The sequence below is a fragment of the Apteryx rowi genome, unplaced genomic scaffold (genome assembly GCF_003343035.1).
Source record: "Apteryx rowi isolate R43461 unplaced genomic scaffold, aptRow1 scaffold_284, whole genome shotgun sequence".
NCBI lineage: Eukaryota > Metazoa > Chordata > Aves > Apterygiformes > Apterygidae > Apteryx > Apteryx rowi.
The window spans coordinates 442,472-462,621 of NW_020449241.1; the positions used below are offsets into that span (position 1 = coordinate 442,472).

Sequence of the window (20,150 nt, forward strand, 5' to 3'; positions counted from 1 at the left end):
CGCGGCGAGGCGGCGCGAGGCCGCCACCGCCTCAGAGCGGGGGGAGGGGGGCAGCGCCGGACCCGTCCCGCCTCCGCGCTCCCGCCCTCCGCCTCCGCCTCGGCCCCGCACCGACGGCGGCTCCGCCTCCGCCTCCCGGGGCGGTGAGTAGGGGAGCCCGCGGAGGAGGTGTTCAACCGAGCCGGTCCCTAGGCCTCCCCTCCCCCCTCTGGCGCCTCAGTGCGACACGTCTCCTCTCCCCCCCCCTCCGCGCTCGCGCCTCCTCACGTCTAGCCCTATCGCGATAATCGCGCCCAGAGGTGGGGGTGGGGGGCTGCTGAGCGCGGCCTGCCTGGGCGCGGAGGGCCGAGGTCAGCCGCTCCGCGTCAGACCGTTTTTAGAGAGGGGCGAAAGGCAGAGCGGGGTGGAGCTGCCGCTGCGGTTCCTCTTCCTGAGGGGAGCAGCGCCGCCCGGCCGGCGGGGACCGGGGAGCGGGGCTGGGGGGGCGGCACTGGAGCTAACGGTGAAAACGGCCGCCGGGGCCTGGGCGGGAGGGTGTTTCCGCGCTGGGTGAGTAAGAGGGCACCGGCCGCGAGGCGCGGGGTTTCGCCGGGCCGAGTCGTTTCTGTCGTAGGCCGGACACGGCACATGCGCACCGTGCGCTCCAGAGCAGAGGAAAGGTGTTAGCAAAATGCTAAATAACGTCTCCCTGCTCGTGCGTGTGTGTGAGTAACACCTGTGGCAAGGAGCTGAGCACGGAAAGGTGATGCTGTGTATAAGCCTTTTCCATAAGGGGCACCTGTTAGCATTCTAATATCTTGGTGATTAAAGAGGAAGAAAAGAGGGGAAAAAAAGATACTTTACTTTGTTCTCAGTTATAAAATGTAAAATATTTGCCTTTTTTTGCACTTTTAAACAGATTCCTATCTTAAATCTGCAACAGGATGCAGTTGCAACTGTGACTTTTTTGTACACCCCAACTGTTGGTAAACAGATACGTGGTATCTGTTCAGATGAAATGATGTTTCAGGGTTTCCTGTTTGGGTGCTTTTCCTTATTATGTCTATGCTATTTCTGTTTTGTTTCAGGGTAACCCATGAAAGGGGGTATGAGTATCGTCTGTGGTCTAAAGTTTCCCGGCAGGAACTGTATTTTCTTTCATTTGACTTCTTTGACCAAACAGGGGAAATGCAGTAGTTTCTATAGATCTTATGCAAGACATTGCCGAATTCAAGTCAGCCGTATACTAGATACATGTCAGAGGCTAGATTTGAGTAGAAATACTAGGAACTGCTTTTTGTCTGGAAGCCCTAACTACTATGGAAACTCAACTGGTAAAGGACAGAGGTGTCTTTTGAATGTTGTAAATACAGAAGTATGCAAGAATGCCCACCACAGTTCTGCAAGATCTTGCTTCCTGTCTTCTCAGCCACTGGTGGAGAAGATCACTTCCCTCCAAATCAGTTCCCTTGTGCAACTCCCAAATCGTTTTTCTGCTTGGAACATTCAAATCATCAGGTTTTTTCACATATCACCATCATTTCAGGCTGCTCCAGTTCCTCTTTTCTGGATTATCATTAAACCAGCTCAGAAATTACTTGCTATCATTCTTGGCAGGTAAAATACTACCTTCCTCTCTGACAGTAAGACCTCATTGTGCATAGGTTCACTGTTGTTCGTAGAAAATGATATGCGCACATGAAGTGTTTTCATTTGAGTATTTGTGTAAATCTTTGCAGGACTGGAGGCTCAACTTGTACATTTGATTTTATTCCAGTTTTAGGAACCAGTCTTTACCCACCTCCAGCTAAAATTGCTATGAGCTTATGGGAACTACCTTTGGTAGCTTTGTGTTAGAAAAATGTTTTCTTTATCCTTGAAGAAGACATTAAGAATCAGGCTTGAAAATTAACTTGGAATTTCAGAAATGCTGAGCACTCAACAGCAAAGCAGTATCCTGTGGGGTACCAGCCAGCCATAGCTGCACAAACAAAATATCCATTTGGTGTTGCTGCTTCCCAAGACTCTGTATGCGCTGCACGCTTTTGTGCTCCACAGCCTTCCGTGTATTCTAGATATATCAGGGCTGAGGTGGCTGTTCTGGGTTGGATAACCCTGTTCTCTTCTAACTCCTTGGTATGTGGACAGTGCTTTGGAAGTGGGGGAATGTGCTGCCCAGGACACTTGCTGTCTTTTGAATTCCAGGTGGTCCCTTGCCACCTGATGCTGGGAAGCAGGGGAAGTTTGATTCTTGGGTGTTTTTTTTTGTTGTTTTTTTGGTGAATAATCTGAGTTTTGGGCAGCAATGCCTTGAGTCTGTTGCAAGCATAGGTACTCTGGCACTGCAAGGCTGGTTTAATTAGAGACTAAATTCGTGTTTGTCATCTTGTGTGTGCTCTGTGTGTTACAAAACCAGAATTCCAAGTGTTATCTGATAGTCAAATTGAGTGGTTTTGGAGTTCAAAAGAGCTCTGCATGGAAGCAGATAAAACTATAAGCCAAAAACCCAATCTTCCCTAATCTTGTACCAGTTGTAATGGCAACATCTTTAAAGCAAAACTTTTCAGATTTAAACTGAACTGCTGTCCTGAAAATTTAGGATTTAGAGTAATTTAGAAAAATGTTTTGCTAAAAGTGATTTGTTTTCCAAGAGAATGGAAAAAGAATGGAAATGACAGTTTGCTCAACAGTGTTAAGAAAGTTGTTTCCATTATCAGAGATGTTAGATTTATCTTTTGTTCTTCTCATTCTCACTTACACATGGTAAAGGGCGATAGAGCAAGATACTAAGGGGTTTTGCTTCTCCTGCTTCCTGTGTGAGGGAGGAAAGGGAATGGAGTAGGGGGGGCAAGTAGAGTGTAACCTTTCACATGCTCTCACGTGAGGTGAGGATGTAATAGGGAGTAGAGCAAAGACAGACAATAACAACCCCCTTTTTAACTACAGCCTAGATTGACAATGTTTGTGTCTTACAGGAGCATAAGAAACTGGTGGAAGGCACTTCCTCCTAACAAACGGGAACTCTTCAAGGAAAGTGCAAGGAAAAATAAATGGAAGATACTTCTGAGTGTCAGTAGCTTAGGAGTTTTATTTATTGTGTTTTATTTTACTCACTTGGAAGAGACACCCATCACAGGGCGTGCTCGACTGTTGGTGTTTGGAAAAGAACATTTTAGGGAATTGTCACAGATGGAGTATGATATGGTAAGATTTTAAAGTAAATTCAAAATGCTCTAAAACTGTTACTGCTTTTTTAGTGATGATGTAGTCCAGTTACTGAAATGGCCAAACAAACCTAGTGGTGTCCTTAATAAGTCTTGAACTTGAAAGTAAAGGCTTCAGCTCTTTTCTCTGGCATACTTCCTGGCAATCAGATTCTCTTTTATCCCTCAACAGAAATGAGAATTTTACAGTACTTTGCTGCACTTCACACTCAAAACCTCCCAGAACACCCCCATTACTTACCTAAATTCTTTCTCAGAGTTCAAGAACACATGATGGTTAAAGAACACATTACATGAATGAAGCAAGTACTTCTAACACAGTTATTGCAATATAACAATCATGTAGAAGCAGTAAAAGCATAGCTAATAGGTACATGCTCAGACCTGTCTCATTTTCTTTGCTGGTTTGAGCACTTTGGCTCTTGTTTAAGGTCCTCTGTTTTCAGTTGTCATCTTGTAAGGTAATACTCTCCACCATTCAGAATGCCTTCTGTTCTACCCCTTTTTTTCTTTTGATCAGCTAATCTCTGTTTAGTTGCTTTCTTCTTTGATTTCTATAACTTTCTCTAAGTTCTGTAGCTTTCTGTTCTAATGTCAATGAGACTTGATAATCCAGCCATACACAGACATCACTGTATTACTGTATTACAGAGAATGTGAGATAAGTAAACAGAGCGGAAGAAGTATAAGGATATAGATGAATTGTCTTTTATATAATCTTTTCCAGATTATACATTACAAAATAAATATACAGATATAGAAAAACTAAATTTAAATAGGATTTCAGAAGGAGTATATAGAAAGGTTCCCCAAATTGGTGCCCTGCCTAACTATGCATTAAGAATGCCTCAGAGGTAGGAGGATGTAGGGCCAAGTTTACAGGTCTTATTCTTGATCTGTGCTCAGTTTATTTCCTTTTAAGGTTTATTCCTTAACTTGTGTGTTTGAAAGTCTGAACTGTAGTATATTGGCTTTGGCTGTATGGATGAAGAACAGATGAAAACTGTATTATCACATGTGTCAAATAAAAGTATTTACTATCAATTTAGATCTTTACTAAGTTGTATGTAGTCACTAAATGAGTTTACCAGTTAGTCATTTACTCTATATTTATTCTGCCTGRTGATGAATTGAATTTTTGTTTCATCAAACATTCATCAATAAATTTTTGTTTCAGTGGATGGAGGAATTCAAAAATAAAATGTTACCTGCAACAGACGCACGCTATCAGGTTGTGGAAAGAGTTGTTGGTCACTTATCTGAAAGCAATAAGGACATCCCACAGGTCTCTGAGCAGAAGTGGGTTATCCATGTGGTTGAAGAACCAGGTGTAAATGCTTTTGTGCTTCCGGTAAGTTAAACACCAACACAAAAATTATTAGCAATATTAAAACAACATTTTATTTCTATATCTTTTATGTAAAATTGCACTTTTTGTTTACAGAATGGACAAGTATTTGTTTTCACAGGACTGCTAAATGCAGTTTCTGATATTCACCAGTTGTCTTTCATTTTGGGACATGAAATAGCTCATGCTGTGCTGGAACACGCAGTAAGTATTTATTTAAAGAAAGCTTTCTAAAATTCTTAAATTACTTCTAATTACTTCTTCTAATTAAGATTTTTCCTATCGCTGCCAAGCAGAGTTTCAGTGTGACTCTTCCTCATTAATGAAATACTGAGTTTGAAATGAGTGTTCTCATGCGGTATATCCTTAGAACTTTATGTAGTTCTTGATAACTGCTGGAAATCCTACAGCAGTGTTAGCACAATGTCTGTCAGTATTTTTTTTTCATAACTCTGCAGATGGATTATGGCTTACTATTAACAATCATTTAGAACTTGGTCTGGAGATGTCCCTCCTTCTATAGTGCAGATGTAAGGAACTGGAGGCGCTCAGCAACCCAGTTTGTTACTCCTAGATTTGTTAATACCCACAGAAGTGGATATACCTTAACATATTTTTTTAAAATACATGATATTTTTATTAGTGTAGCACACAGTTTTAGAATTATGAACTCCAGAATGCCTGGAACTTGATTCTGCTTTTGCAAATGATTGCTTTCACAAACTTAATTTTTCCATACTCTGACATGAATGCATTGAAATAGGGATTTCTTCTTGCAATCATTTGGTTGTGCTTTGTAGGTGCACCTAAAAAAAAAAAAGAGGATGGTACAGAAATCTGCCTTACACTGTTCTAGATTGGGATGATTTGCTAAAAAGTACTTCTTTGTCTGCCTCTGAAATAATTTCTGTCTGTCCATGTAGTTTAAAGAATTGTAGTCTTTACATACTCATTAGTTTCAGAAAAACCTAATGAGGAGCTTTTAAAAGTAAAGATCCTCATAAATTTGCAAAAGTAATCTGGAAATGGATAAATACATTTTAAAAGCGCATTGACAAACCAAGAGAATTGCTTACTGGAACTTGTATGCCTTTGGATGAGCAACAGTATTCACATTGTAATTCCTTGGGCTCAGTTAAGCCAGCTAAGACTTGTTAAACTTTTTACAAAACTTTTCTAATAATAAAAAGAACTTACTTTGTATGGAACCTATATCACCCAACTGGCATAGAGAGAAGTATTGTATGATTTGGCTAACCAGTTTTGTGGTGCACCTTGTCAATGCTCATATCAGTTTGTCACGTGTCAAATAGAAGTCCAAAAACCAGAAGAACTTTAATTCCTTTCTTCAGGATCTCTTAGATTCTGAAACTAAAACAACACAACAGAAAATAAAAAATGAATATGGTAGGTGGGACTGCATATTGTCCCCTTATTTTATTGGGATTCTTGTCTAAAAGTTGTCTATCTCCTCTCAGGTTAATGTAAAGAACAGTCTTCTAGATCTTTTGCGTAGACTAGTGTCTACCTGTTCCATATACATTTACATATACATGAACTATTTCATGGCATTTTTGCTGGAGAATTCTACCTGTATGTTGCTATCGTCTTATCCCAGGCTTTGAATCTCTCAATTTTGGAGACAGACAGGATATGTTTGCTCAAGTTGTATTTACATAGTTGATGTGGATTATAGACTGAAAGTATCCTGTATCCAACTGTTTTTGTTTGTTTTGTTTTGGCGTGAGCAGAGGAGCTTGTGTTAGCCCTGTATGTCTGGCTGCATACTTGCACTGAAAAAAAAGGGCGATTTTATAGTATTTCCAAATTATATTATATTATTAAAAAAAAAAAAAATTAGTAAGGAATGAAAACTGGACCATTTCTGTTTTCAGGCAGAGAAGGCCAGTCTGGTTCACTTCTTGGATTTCCTATCACTCATCTTTCTCACTATGATTTGGGCCATCTGTCCTCGTGATAGTTTGGCGGTTGTTGGCCAGTGGATTCAGAGCAAGTTGCAGGAGGTAAGACTGACTATAGAATAGTTCATACAACTTACTTGAATACATCGACTTGCATAATTGTTATATGCTGACATTCATTGCTAATGTGTTTAAGTATTTCATATGGTCATTCCTTAGTTGCATGGAAAAACATTCATTTATATTCTTTGGGAGATAGTACCAGTAACTAATCTGTTTCAGCAAAAAGATGAGAGAGAGATTACAAGCCGGCATAGCTGGGTTTATTTCTGAAGGGAGTATGTTTTTATAAATATACTTCTGCTTTAGTTGATATGTGTTGTCTTTTATCCTTTTGAAGAACTTTGGATCCTCTTAAATAATGATTGGGTTTTGGACTGGACAGGTCCTTCATATTTGCTTCCAAGTTAAGTTTGATGATTGTCTTTTTAAAATGTAGTTTACTTTCTAAAGCTCTAGATGTTGAAGTGCCAAGTTTCCGTCTTGAATAGCTGTTAAATTGTTTCTAAACAAACTAAAATATATGGAATGAGTATCTTTTAAATGCATTGTTAGTGGTAATAAAACATTTCCAAGATAAGAAAGTTGAGAATCTAAATGTTCTTTTAAAGTAGAAACCACACTATAATAAAACTTACTGAAATATAATCCTTTCACATAGCATAAATTCCAATAAAGTAAAATTTAGAGTTCTTATAGTGCCATCTTTCTTCTGCTGCCTAATTTACTGTCTGATTCTGGACAGTTATTGATCTATTTCTTACAATTTTTTTTTCTTTTTAAGAAAATTTGCTTACATTGTAAAACTTGTCTGCATTGTAATAAAAAACCTCCTTAGTTTCTTTGACTTCTTTTGCTGCTTTTCCTAGTATTTCCTCCTGGTTCTTCAAAACATAAAATTAAACATAACCAATCTGTTTGGCAGTTCTTATCCTAATGGGTAGATGTGTGGATTCTGAACATAAATTACCTCTAAAGAGCTTGGATGTTTGTACAAGTAGCTAAAAAACCAATACATTAATGAATGCTAGCTGGTATTTTGAAGAGCTGAATTAGGAAAAAAGCCAAGTGAGTCAATTCTGAGACTGCTCGTAATTTAGACAACAAGTTTTAGCTCCCTGTCAGCATCTTTACTTCAAAACTTTTTTCCTTTTATAGTTTAACTGCAGCTGATATTTTAGCAAGTGGTGTCATAGTTTGGAATTGTGCTTTAGACTGCAAATGGAATCTGGATTTAAGCTCATAGTCCTACTGTGCTATAGAAAAGATCTTCTGTGATCTATTGTACGGTAATGTCCCATTTAAAAATTCTTATCAGGCTCACCTTCAATAAAATTAAATGTATCCGCATGTAATACAGAATAAAGTGATAAGAAATATTGGCAAAGCTTCATCCCATATTCTAAAGGTGCTGAATAGAGAGTTTTGTTTCTGTTGCTTACCCATGAATGCAACATATAATTGCTTCTGCCATTCAACATCTGCCTATCATGCTTACGTGAAAATGTTTCTTTCTGCACACTTTCTCAGGACATTTTCTTTTCTTCCCTATTTTTCTTTTCTAATGTTCTGGCATCTCAGTTTGTCCTTATTATCCATGGTAGTGTCTTGCACCACTCTTTGGATTATTTAAGCCACGTTGCAGAACTCACTTCTGTTTCAGTCTCTGTTCTTCTTCTATGTCCTCAGAGACTACTTTTTTTCTTAATGACTATTGTTGATTTGTAGCTATTCACTGTAAGTAACTTCCAGTGACTCTTGTTAGGTCTTTTGGTATGTTAGCTTCAGTCCTGCTTTTCTCTCCAAAACTAGTGGGTTTGTCTTTGCCTTAGGAAATTTTTAAGTTCTCTTACGGTGTCTCATGGTAGTGGATGGTGTTTAGTCATATAATTCTGAACTGAAACACACTGACTTTGCTTTTATAGCAAAAGTTCTTTTGTAGGGAAACTAAATCACATGAGCCTAGGAACTTTCTTGGAATAGCCCAACATGTGACCCTGAGGTTTACTTACATCCCCCACACTAGTGTGTACAAATACAGTACTTCATATTCCCTCTGTCTTCCAGGTAATGCCATCAGATTTGTATTTCACGGGGAAACTGATTCCTGATTGTCAGCTTACCTGGAACTTCCTTTTCTTTAACATACACATGGTTCTGGCCAGTGACTTGAAAAATTAAATCTTTCTTTCTTATTGCATCTAATTTCTGACAGGAATTTTAGAGTTTCAAGATCTAATTTCTAACTCCCCCCCCCTCCCCCCGAATGCATAAGAAGGACATGTTTCTCTACCCAGATAAAGAGCTGGTAAAAGCGTTTTCTCTACACTTAACTTGCACGCTCTGACTCATCAGTTGGTATTTCCTAATCATGCCCAGACCAGAATGTTGTGACATATTCCTTATAATCTCTGCAGGAGTTTACACACTAGAACAAGCTGTTTTAACAAGTCCTAATTAGCCTTTACTGTAACCTGATGTACTAGGGCAGGGCTGTCCGAAACTATGTGAATTATATGTGCCAGAAAATCCTGGGTTATATAAATAAATATTTATTTGACAAAACTGCCTATGTCCTTTAGTGCCTATTAATACAGTATCATCCCCCAGAAAAAAAGAGGTAGAAGTTGGTCAGATTAATATCTTCTGATTAGATTTCTCAAGGACAATTTACAACTTCTGTTAGGAGTATAATCATGAAAGAGGAGTCGTTTCTGCATGGAAGTGTTTATGGTTATGTTTGATACTGGGGGCTATTTACCATGCATATGTAGGTCATATGAGGTTAAAAGACAGTTGTCATAAAAGTTTAAGGGAGCCATTGGATTTTTTTGCATATAGTTGCTACAATTAAAATTTTAAACAATGCCAGTTAGAGTGAAGTGAAAAATTTCCATTTTGTGCATAATCAACTTGTTTCTTCTAACTGTGAATCTTGCACGCAACCCTGATCAGTAATATGTCTTTGCTTTTAATGTTTTAAATCAACTAATTTAAAGTTGGCATTGTCCCTTTGAGTGCTGCAAAACACCATGAAACTTGTTGATGGTAAAGGCTGTAAAAATATGTATAATTTTAATTATTTTCCACTGAATACAGAATCAATGAATGGCATAAAATGGAATTAAAGATTGGATTAAGAAAAATTAGGACTGACCAATTGCAATGTTAATATGATAGATAAATGCTTCTTCTTATGAGAAGATTAGAAAAATAACTACAATGCTGCTTGCTTTGTATGTGTTCAAAGACAAGAAATATTGCTTTGCTGTGCTTCTTTCCAGTTTATTTTTGATAGACCATACAGCAGGACATTGGAAGCTGAAGCTGATAAAGTGGGACTTCAGTTTGCAGCAAAGGTAACTACAGATGGTTTGCTCTACTAGGAACTTACCATTTTTTCAGTTTCCATTAAAATTTGAGCGAGTTTCACACTTCATACAGAGGATCATTCATTTCAGGATCCCCTAAATCTTTAAGAAATGCAGGTTTATGAAGTAGCAGGAAAATAGAACAGTTTATAGGGGAAGACAAAGGCGTTCTGGCTAAACTGTATGTAATAAAATTAAAATTTGTAAGATGGAGCATTATTAACTGCAAAGGATACTTTCTACATGGCTTATTACTATTAGAAGAAAAAGCTACATATTTATAAAGAAGAGAAAGCCAAATAGTGAGCTTTCATAAAAAAAAAACCATTAAATTTTATGCAATGATATAAAATGTACTTTAATTTTGTGTCTTTTGCCTAATTTCTATCTATTACAAGCACTTTGGAGGAATGCTTTAATATATTTTGGTGCACTTAAAGTATTCTGATCTATAATGTCTACTTGCATAACAGTACAGTTACATTTAAGAACTTTTCTGTATTGTGATTATATTTTCTGTGGTTGCTGATAATTACAAAGCATATAGCTACTTCTCTGATATTTTAATCTAAATACAGCCATGAAAATAATATGGCTTTGCTAAAGTAAGTGTAAAATTTGGTCAGAAACTACTCAGAACTTTTTTCACCTCTTTTTGTCCATGTGGATTTTAACTAAATTAAACAAAATAAAACAAATCTGCCAGCTCTAGCTAAGTGCAGTAGAGCTAGAAAAATGTTAGAGAGTTAGATAACTATGAGAGCAGCACCCTCTAGTGTTAATATTTCATAAGGAAGATTTCCTTTTATTAATAGGATTATTAATATTTCTTCAAGGCAGACTTTTTTTTTTTTTTAATGAATTTGATTCTGGGACTGAAACTGCGCTTGCTGTTTAAAATCATCTAGGGGAATAATACAATCCATGGGAAAACATAATTGCTCTTTAGCGATATTGCTCTTAATAATTCCTCTTTTGGTAATAAACGGTATTTCTAGCATAAATGCCAGAAATTGTGAGCCTGATCCTTTTTCCTCCTATTTCGTGTATAAAATTTTTAAGATCAGTGGAACTACACAGGTTTTAGAAGGAATAGATCCAGTGTCTCTGTGAAGGAGTTTTTACTTTATTATAGCATTTTAGAATAGCCTTTTTCTGTCTGATATAAGGGGGACCATCTGAAGAGGTTTTGCAGATCTACAATATAAGATGTCTGCTGTAATTCAATGTGCATTAGAATGTGTATTCTAGTACCTTAAAAACACAATGGCGTATACGTTTCCTCTCTGCTTGCAGGCTTGTGTGGATGTGAGAGCAAGCAGTGTATTTTGGCAACAGATGGAATTAGCAGAAACTATTCAAGGGCAGCCCAAGCTACCAGAGTGGCTCTCCACACACCCTTCTCATGAAAATAGAGCTGAACACTTAGACCGGCTTATCCCAGAGGTGAGCAGAATTGAGAGAAGCGTGGCTTTTTCTCCGAGAAAGGTTGCCAGAACTAGTTTGATGTTTGTTCACAAGCTACTTTTTTAGCATCATGCTTATCTTTATTTGTCATTACAGAAATTTTCTGTTATAAAACTCAACCTTCTTAAAGCTTTTATTAAATGAGGAAAAATTAAGACAGCATAAGTAAAATGTAATTATATTCTAGGATATTTTTCTGATTTCTGATTGAAGTGTAATACTTCTGCTTTTTAATATTTTTCTGATATAGATATGATAGTGACACAAGTCTCATCCATCCTTTTTCCATTTTGGAAGCTGGAATTTAAGCTGGGTCCTTAAACAGTCTTGTCTTCTCTTGCTTTGGTAGCTAGCCCTAGGCTATCAAGTAGAGAATGCTCCATCAATTCCTGTCYCTCTCATTGATGCAGGATTGAATATACCTTGAATAACAGTGCCTCAGAAGAATGTCAAATCCCCAGTAGAAGGTTTCTTAATAGCCCTAGTTATGATAGGTCTCTCTAGATTTTGCAGCCTCTTTTTTCCTCACATTTCTCTAACTCTTCCATCGCATTAGGGAGTAAATTTTACCCCACTCTAAGGAAAAGGAGCTAATTCATGCAATTGCCCATCAATCTGCAGTCTGTTCTTTCTTTCAGATTTCCTCTCAGAGGAATGCCAAGTGGATAACTGCTTGGGGATTCTCTTAATTTGCTGTGTTACTTGCTGGTAGCATAAGCAAAAATTCTGTTGTTAGCCAAATGTTAGTTTTGTAGTTGAAAACCGTGCCAAGCTTAGTACTCTTAATTTGTTTACTATTTTTTTTAAATAAAAAAAAAAAAACAGAACTGTTTAAAGATAGGGATTGTTAGACTTAACAACAGCAAAGCCTTGTTTTTAAATAGGCTGAACTGTATTTTGAAATTTCCTTCTTTCTTGAAACCGACTGGCAATTTCCTTTTTGAGGTGTTTTACTGTTTTCAGAGGAGAAAGAGAGATGATTTTCATGAATCCTTTGAGAGTTAATGCAGTAAATATTCTAAATGATGGCATGAGTCAAAATAGAGATTAGGGGTAGGAGGTCGGAGACTGGTTAGGCTGAATATATTAAATTAATTTGCACATACTGTACTTTGCAGAAATGACTTTCTGATATTTAAATAGATTGTGAGAATATTTTGATGCATTTTATAACATGTATATTAGAGCAGCAGAGTTGGAAAATGATGGTTCTTGTGGAGCCTCAATTATAGTTACATTGACTGTAAAGGGTTCAGGATCCTTTATTTTTATACAATTATTGACTGGCTTATAAAGTAGCAATGAAATGAATTCCAGGACTGAGCAAATAAGTTATGCATTGGTGTGTACCTGGCAATCATATTATTTCTGTCTTATCTCTTGTAGTTTGCCAGGTGGAACAACCTTTCTTTTTTGCATTACTGCTCTAACTTGCAGGAGGGGCAGAGGCTGGGAAACTTTCTTCCAAAGAACAACTGAGGAGGACTAGGGATATTTTTGTTTGCTTTTTACCTTAAACATTTTTTTGGAGAAGGATGGGAAAGCAGGGGCTGCAGGCTTTGTGTTGAACAGAAGTTCACTAGGTGAGTGAGGTTGATACAGTAGAAGTAGATAAAAATGAAAGGGGGGTACGGAGAAGTGTTGTTGGAGACTTCTTGCCTAAAAATTTGACTCTCCTTCCTCTGACAGCTGGCTTCTTGAAGCTAAATCTCAGGCATGTGAAGAGAATCCATGGTCTTTGTTGTCATTTACTATCAGCAGCTTTTTGTTTTTCATTGACATACTTGCATTCTTTTAGAGCAGTGTATTTACCATGTGTTAATATCCATTAGATATTCAGAGCTCAGAGGGAGAAGCCAAATTTCTAAAAGGGCTGTTAATAATATCTCTATATAAAGAAACTGTACTTCTTAGTCTCAGTATTGGATCCTTCATGGGCAAGAAGCAAGGACTTAAATCCTAAAGGAATTCTGCTTTTCTTTACCTTTGTATTTGGTTTTGAATATTACTTCAGTTGAAGTGGTCTTTCCCCAACAAATAAGAATGAAATAAAATGGTTTGTGTTAAAGATATTGATACAAATGTAGTGTTTCATATACTGGTAGTGTTGAAGCTGAAATAGTTTTCAGGGCAAGGCAATATCTATTATTAGACCAGGTACCATACCTGGGGGAAACAGGGACAAGTTTTTGGGCTTCTCAGGCCCTTCAGATATTTCTCTACAAATTTCTGAGCAAGTTCACAATAAACTGTGATCTTATAAAACAAAGACTTTTCTTCAGGTGATGAAGTTGCATGTCTCAATGATGTGATTTAATAGTCTCAGGAAATGTAAATTAAAACGGGAATATCAAAGAGATTCTCTTTTCATATAGTTAAAAGCCAGGGAGAAAATCAAGTGAGTTTTAAAGATCTTAAATTCTGCTTTCTGAATAGGAAACAGGCCGTTGCAAGCTATGGCCAAACCAAGGAACTAGTAAATACATAATTATAAGCAGTTACTAAGTGACATTGTCCTGGAAAGGCTATGAAGAAAATTAAAAAGATTTACCATATTTTTGAAGGACTCCTCAGACTGGGAGAGGTTTGGATTGTAAACTAGGGAAATGGAGAAACTGAAGTCTACTAAAATTCCTACATGGAAGATGGTGAGATACTTAAAGAAGCCCTGTGCATGCATACAATTTTTTAAATACTTTCAGGAAAAGAAATCATAAAATAGTTCTGTACTAGTGGAATGATGCTTACCATTGTTCTGGAGAGAAAAATCATGGAAGTGCATTGTCAGAAAGAAGCTGAAGGATCTTCTGGTTCATCTCTGAACCTTTTATTTTAATGTTCTTTGACTGCCTACAGTTTGTCTACCTTTTTCTTAGTATGCTGTCCAAATAAAGCACTGTACATCAGTTGAAGCTTCAACTATGCTGAATAAAGCAGGAGACTATCTCCTGTGCCTTCTCGGTGATACAAAGATTCTTCTTGACGTGATATTTGCTTTTTGTGGCATCATGTAGTTGACTCAGATTCTGTTTTTGATTCACTGTAACTCTGTTTCCCAAATTTTCTTGGGAAATGCCACATTGTGTTGATTTCAGAAGTCTTATGAAGTTGGGATATGTCACCTCTACTGCTTCTCTTTTGCTTGCTAGGCCAATTAACTTGTCAAAAAAAAGAAAAAGTAAATTAATTTGCTTTGTCAAGATTTGTTCTTGTCAAATCCATATTGACTATCACTTTTATTTTCATTTGGGTAGTTATTGTTTATTTCTCAATCTGATGTCATTTCAGATATTGAAGGTAGTTTTATTTCTCTTTCTTTTCAAAGAGGAGATGGTATATTTGCTGTTTACTTTGAGACCTGCAGGTAATCACTACTGATTAGAAGGTTACTTCAGATAATTCTATAAGCACTTTCAGATTATATTGCTCAAGCCCTATCAATATGAAAACTTATTAAATAGGAAAATAAGAATTAAAAGTTCTGACCTGTGTTTGTATCCTGTTCATAGAGTTGTTATTTTGTCACAGCTTTCCTTACCTGTGCCAACTGAAGCAGTGGAAGATTTGGAGTATTAGCATTATATATCATTCTATTTTCTTCTCCATCAGTAGACCTATCCATTCTTTTATCATCTTTTTACTGCTATTTTACTTATAGAACCTGTTGCCTTCTATATCCCCTGCTAATTGTAATTCATTTTGCAACTCAACTTTTTTTTTTTTTTTAACCTACATTCTTGACTTTTCCTTTTGTTTTTGTCAGAATTGCAAGGTCAGAGCATAAGTCAGCCCTACCAAGGTAATCATAGTTAATACACAAGAGACTATAACCCTTGGCCTGGTTTGAGGACAAAAGAATGCTGTGACTTTTATCCTGAGAGAGCTGGCAGCCTTAATGTTAGGATGCACTCAGAAAGACTGTAAGGGTTTGAGATGCAGTTAGCCTGGATCTGTGACAGTGTTGAAGGAATAATAAGGAAAGCTAAAAATTTTCTTCCCTGTTTTTGTCTCTACTGGTAGGTTTTATATGAAAGCAATAGGATGAGGCAGAACTCCGTGATTCTTACTGCTCCCCACTTCCAGCACATTGCAGGAGGTGATTGCAATCATATTGATTAAGAAACTGCKTCACCTTTGCTGCTTACAAGCAAAAATTTTCCTGTTTTATAATTTGAGATCTTCTGAACCTGTAAGCGTGCAGGTGGTCTTTATTCTGAACAGCAGTACTTCTGTCTTAATGTTAACTTGAGAAGAACAGCATTAAAGTACTCTCATTTCCCAGGTGCAGTTGTGTACTCACTCTAGCTAGTTAACCTTGTCTCAGTTCTGTCCATCTTCTTTATTCGTAACACTCTTCAGTATATGCAGTCAGTGAAATGTTCTTATTTATAACATTGATATGCATGTGCTTCATTAAGAATGTTTTTACTTGTCCTCTTGCCCAAACTGTCAAGATTAAATACTGACGACCAAATTGCTCGAGCAATATTGAATTACTGAATTTGAAGTTGCTAGTGATTTTGAAAGTACCATATGGCTGACCATGTCGGGCTGTTTTATCTTTCAGGAAAAATATATTGTGAGCTCCTCAGTCAGTTACTGTCATCTTAATGATGCTACAGTGGTGCTGGCACAAAACAAAATGGCAGTAGCCAACTGAGCTAATGAAGAACGCCTTCTAAATAGGGTTGAATCTTTCATACCCTTCACAAACATACATACAAAGGCTACTTTGACTAGAGTGTGTAGTCATATTTATTTTTAACAGTGAGATGACATGTTAACATAGCTTTCCGTTCTCAGATTGTAGTATTTTTAATGGCATGTGAGTTGATGTGTTATCTTGGCATCTCCTTCCCTCTTGGACAGCTTTATGTGTAGCAAGAAAGCAAAGACATCCACAGGGTAAAAGTGTTAACTCTGAAGTATTGTTTTTGACCTTTGATGTTGTGACTTCAGTATTTTAGATAAATGAAAACATGGAAATAAGCCAGACACTGTATAGCCAAGAAAATCAGAGATTTAAAATGGCTAAATTAGTTTAAAAGAGGATTACATTGCACTTTCCAGGATACAATCTAAATCTTTATATTTCCATTTGCCTTGAATAATGCTGCTTGACATTAATGCAGTCTTGCAGCAGCTTATGTTCTGGAGGAGAACAAGGGAAAACTTGATTTGTCATAAATGTCAGTTTAGAAATTAATTGGTCACTGAAGCAGAAGAGTGTTCAGAAGTATAGTTAACATTTGGTGACTACATGGACAATCACCTTTATAGGAAAAAAAATACTGAAAGCTTTATTCTTATTGTTTTTAAAAAGTTAGACAATTGCCTAATCTAGACTTGTGTGTCCAGTGATTTAAACATTGTATTTCAGCAATAAGCAGCTGAGAAAACTCTTGTTATGTTTCTGGAACGTGTCTTTTTCTAAAAAATAGTTGTTGCTTTTAAATTCTGTTTGTTTCTAGGCATTTACAGGAAATTCTTACCAGTTTACTACATGAAAGTTAGGGAGAGATAGGCATTGGTACTTCCTTATACAAAGAGATTAGTTAAGAAGCACTATTTTTCCATTTTAAAAACTGTTGCGGTAAGCTGCTCCCACTGTCTTTGGTGAAAGGGTACAAAATAACTTCAAAATGATGAGTAAATATTTCTGCATAGGTGTACTGGAAAGGTAGGACACCCTCCATATAGGGAGTTAGAGGCAAGCGACACTATCTGCGTAGACTCTACATTATTTAAATAGGTGTAGCCAAATCTAGTATATATAAAGCAAATTAAAATTCTGCTTTTTTTTTTTTTTTTTTTTAAGTGCAGTGATAGGAATGCTGTGAAAACGTGTTACCTTCCTCCTCTTTAATCCATCTAGAGCAAATAAACAGTCCCTAATACTTTTTGACAACAGTCCCCAATACTGTTCAGCAGGCATCTGTCTGCAACTCAGGACAGGTGTCACTGTTACCATTCACGAACACAGTTATGAAGAAAAAAGGAGTAAAATATACATACAAACTTACTTTCCCATGAAAAAAAGAAAAATAAAATTGGATGTTCATCTGCCCACAGGTGTATATTTTTAACTGAGACTGAAATACAGTTAACATTACATGAAAGTGACCATGGCATTGATTAGCACTTAAATATCAGACTAGTTTTTGACTACTCTTGTGCTGTTTCATTTAAACCAATGGATTTTGGTATTTCATCTTGCAAATCTTGAAAAATAGTTCTCAGCGGAAATGTAGAACCTTCCAAAATCCTGCAAGTAATAGTTTTCTATGTAATGTATAGAAATTTGCTTCTCTTTGGTAGCTTATGTGGATTTGTGGGAAAATTCATGGCTACTAGTAAGTCTGTGGACAACTGGTTGGAAAGTACTACATCAAACTGAGTTCTGTGGTAACTGTTTTTAGCTATAAAGCATGCTGCCTGTTTGTGTCGGCTAGTGAAAGTATGTTTAATTTCATTAAAATGAACACCAGCTTTAGTGTCCTTCAAAACAGCTGTTTATACTATTTTATATCAATTTCTTCACAATGCTTTTGAGAGATGAAATTCATCTGTTTTCATACCTTTCTCAGATTGCCTACAAGGCAGGATGATCTGTGAACCAGAATACAAAGCTGGAGGAAGTACAAGAAGACTGTGCTCAGGGATTTTGATACTCCAGGAAATCCTTTAACTCCTTTGTGCCTCCACTTTCTAATCTGTAAAATGGAAATAATGATGCTTTAATTCTTTTGTAAGCAGAAGTAATTAAAATTTGATTTCTTAGTGCTAATCTCTTAATCCAGGTACATTTTTCTATTCTAGGAACATTGTTTTCTGAGAACACTTGGGAGTTGTGTGTTCAAATGTTTTTTGGAGATGAGATCACTTGTGCAACTGGACCTTGACTATATTGATTGACTCTCTGGATCTCTGTGCTGAACAGTTAAATGTCCATTATGTTACTGATGATTTTTCCCTCCTCTTTTGAGTCAGATACGTATATACAGTTATTTCAGTAATGAAACATATCTGATGAAGTAGATTACTCACAATTCTTTTTTCTTGATGCAGTCATTTTAATTTACATGTGAATATGGGAGAAAGGTACTGCTGTGAACAAATGGCACAAGAAATAGTTCAAAAACTTCATATTTACCTATGTGGTACCTCTTAGAGTATCCATTCTTCAGGAGACTGGCTGAGAAAACATTTTTTCATTCATCTTCTTTCATTCTTTTCATTGTTCTACCACATTAAATGTTACCTTTCTTCCCAAGAATTCTTGGTTTCTCTTGAAAAATTGTTCACTAACAACTCTATTGACATTATAGTCACTAAACTTTATGTAGCAAATGCAGACGTTACTGGGAAGCCAAACAGCTGACTGAAGTTTTTTGAGTGAGCTTGACTTATTTTCCTATGTATTCACAGGCTCTTAAAATAAGAGAGAGCTGCAATTGCCCATCTCTTTCTGGACCAGATCCTCGCCTCATTTTCAGACTTAACATGCAACATCTTCTGGAATCATCTAAAGATCAACAATCCCAAAATTCTACAAAGCAAGATCTTGCAAAACCAAAACTGGATTTGCCTCACACTCAAAAAGTGGAAGATATGCCAGTAACTTTTGCAGTTAAACCTACAAACTCTTGATGATAATGTTACCAAAAGGTGACAATAATATTCAATTTTTATGAAACTCGCTGTCCTGAAGGTCTATCTTTTAAGGCAAATTTGTCTTTGAACCATAAAGAACATCTAGCCATTCATATTCTATGTTTCTTTCTTGTGATCTCCCACTCAAAGCAATAAGGAGCTCTGCCCACACAAGAAGAGCAGTATGTTGGAGTAAAAAGTTTCTTATTATTCATCAAGGGTTACTAAAAATAAAACGCTTCTCAGGGGAAAGATAATCTTGTACAATCCAGTCACACAGTGTAATTTTCAGCTTTATCAGGCTCACCTTGATCACAGGACAGATGAGCCAGAAGCATCCCTAAAGCAGAGAGGAAAGTAGTTTTCATCACTTAAGTTGTCTGGTTTATCTTCCTGTAATTTGGATTAGATCTGTTCAACTTCATTTGAGAAATAATGATGAGAACATATTGCCTGTTCCACATATAAAATGTTTAAAAATATTAAGCTGAGATGCAGTAAAATAGCCTATGGCCTGGATATGCCCCCACTTAATTATGTGGGTTTACTGCTGGGATTTTTCTTCTTGCTAAGGCATTTTAGAATATATATTGATTCAACATTTCTCTTCAAAGCAACCTAAAAGTGTTGCACAAAGTTCAATTTAAAAGAGGAATTAAATAATTTTCCAAGGAAGTCTTTCTTCTAAAAATGCTGTAGAAGAACCAGTTTGTAGCGCTACAGTGCTTTGCAAGGATGATTGTGGTATCCTTTTTAAATGCTCGGGATGCCTCATCAGAGGCCAGATTTATTTTGGTAGCAGTTGATCTGGACATATCAGTCTGGATACAAGTAATTGCTGCTATGGAAATATATTAGATAGTAGACACAAGTAACGATTTTTTTTTTACCTGTACAGCTTTAGCAGTTGTACCCTATGCTAAAAGGGGACTTCTCAGGAAACCGGCATCTAATCCTGGGCATAAAAAAAAAAAAAAGCAACAAAACACACCCTGCTGCCCCCCAACATGACTTTTACTATGGAGATCAATATGCGCAAGATAGGTAATGCTGATGGACCAGCCAGCATAGTCAGCATGTTATCTTTTTATTTGCCACTGGTTGACAGATCCTTGCTCTCCTGTTG

The 20,150-nt window shown here is 36.9% G+C and overlaps 1 protein-coding gene across 5 annotated transcripts; it reads left to right on the forward strand.

Annotated features, from left to right (window-relative positions):
• Positions 1-36: 36 nt before the first annotated feature.
• On the forward strand, positions 37-19,137 carry OMA1 (OMA1 zinc metallopeptidase). Of its 5 annotated transcripts, none has more exons than XM_026069022.1 (9): positions 37-143; positions 1,068-1,596; positions 2,955-3,183; positions 4,381-4,554; positions 4,648-4,755; positions 6,447-6,575; positions 9,818-9,892; positions 11,201-11,350; positions 18,191-18,793. In XM_026069022.1, the coding sequence occupies exons 2-9, from the start codon at positions 1,076-1,078 to the stop codon at positions 18,284-18,286; spliced, it is 1,482 nt and encodes a 493-aa protein (XP_025924807.1). In that variant the 5' UTR covers positions 37-143; positions 1,068-1,075; the 3' UTR covers positions 18,287-18,793. The 5 variants fall into 5 exon arrangements, with proteins under 5 accessions (XP_025924807.1, XP_025924808.1, XP_025924804.1 ...); XM_026069023.1 differs by lacking the exon at positions 18,191-18,793 and adding an exon at positions 17,959-18,184; XM_026069019.1 differs by lacking the exon at positions 18,191-18,793 and adding an exon at positions 18,800-19,137 and having other exon boundaries at positions 38-143.
• The last annotated feature ends 1,013 nt before the right edge of the window (positions 19,138-20,150 follow it).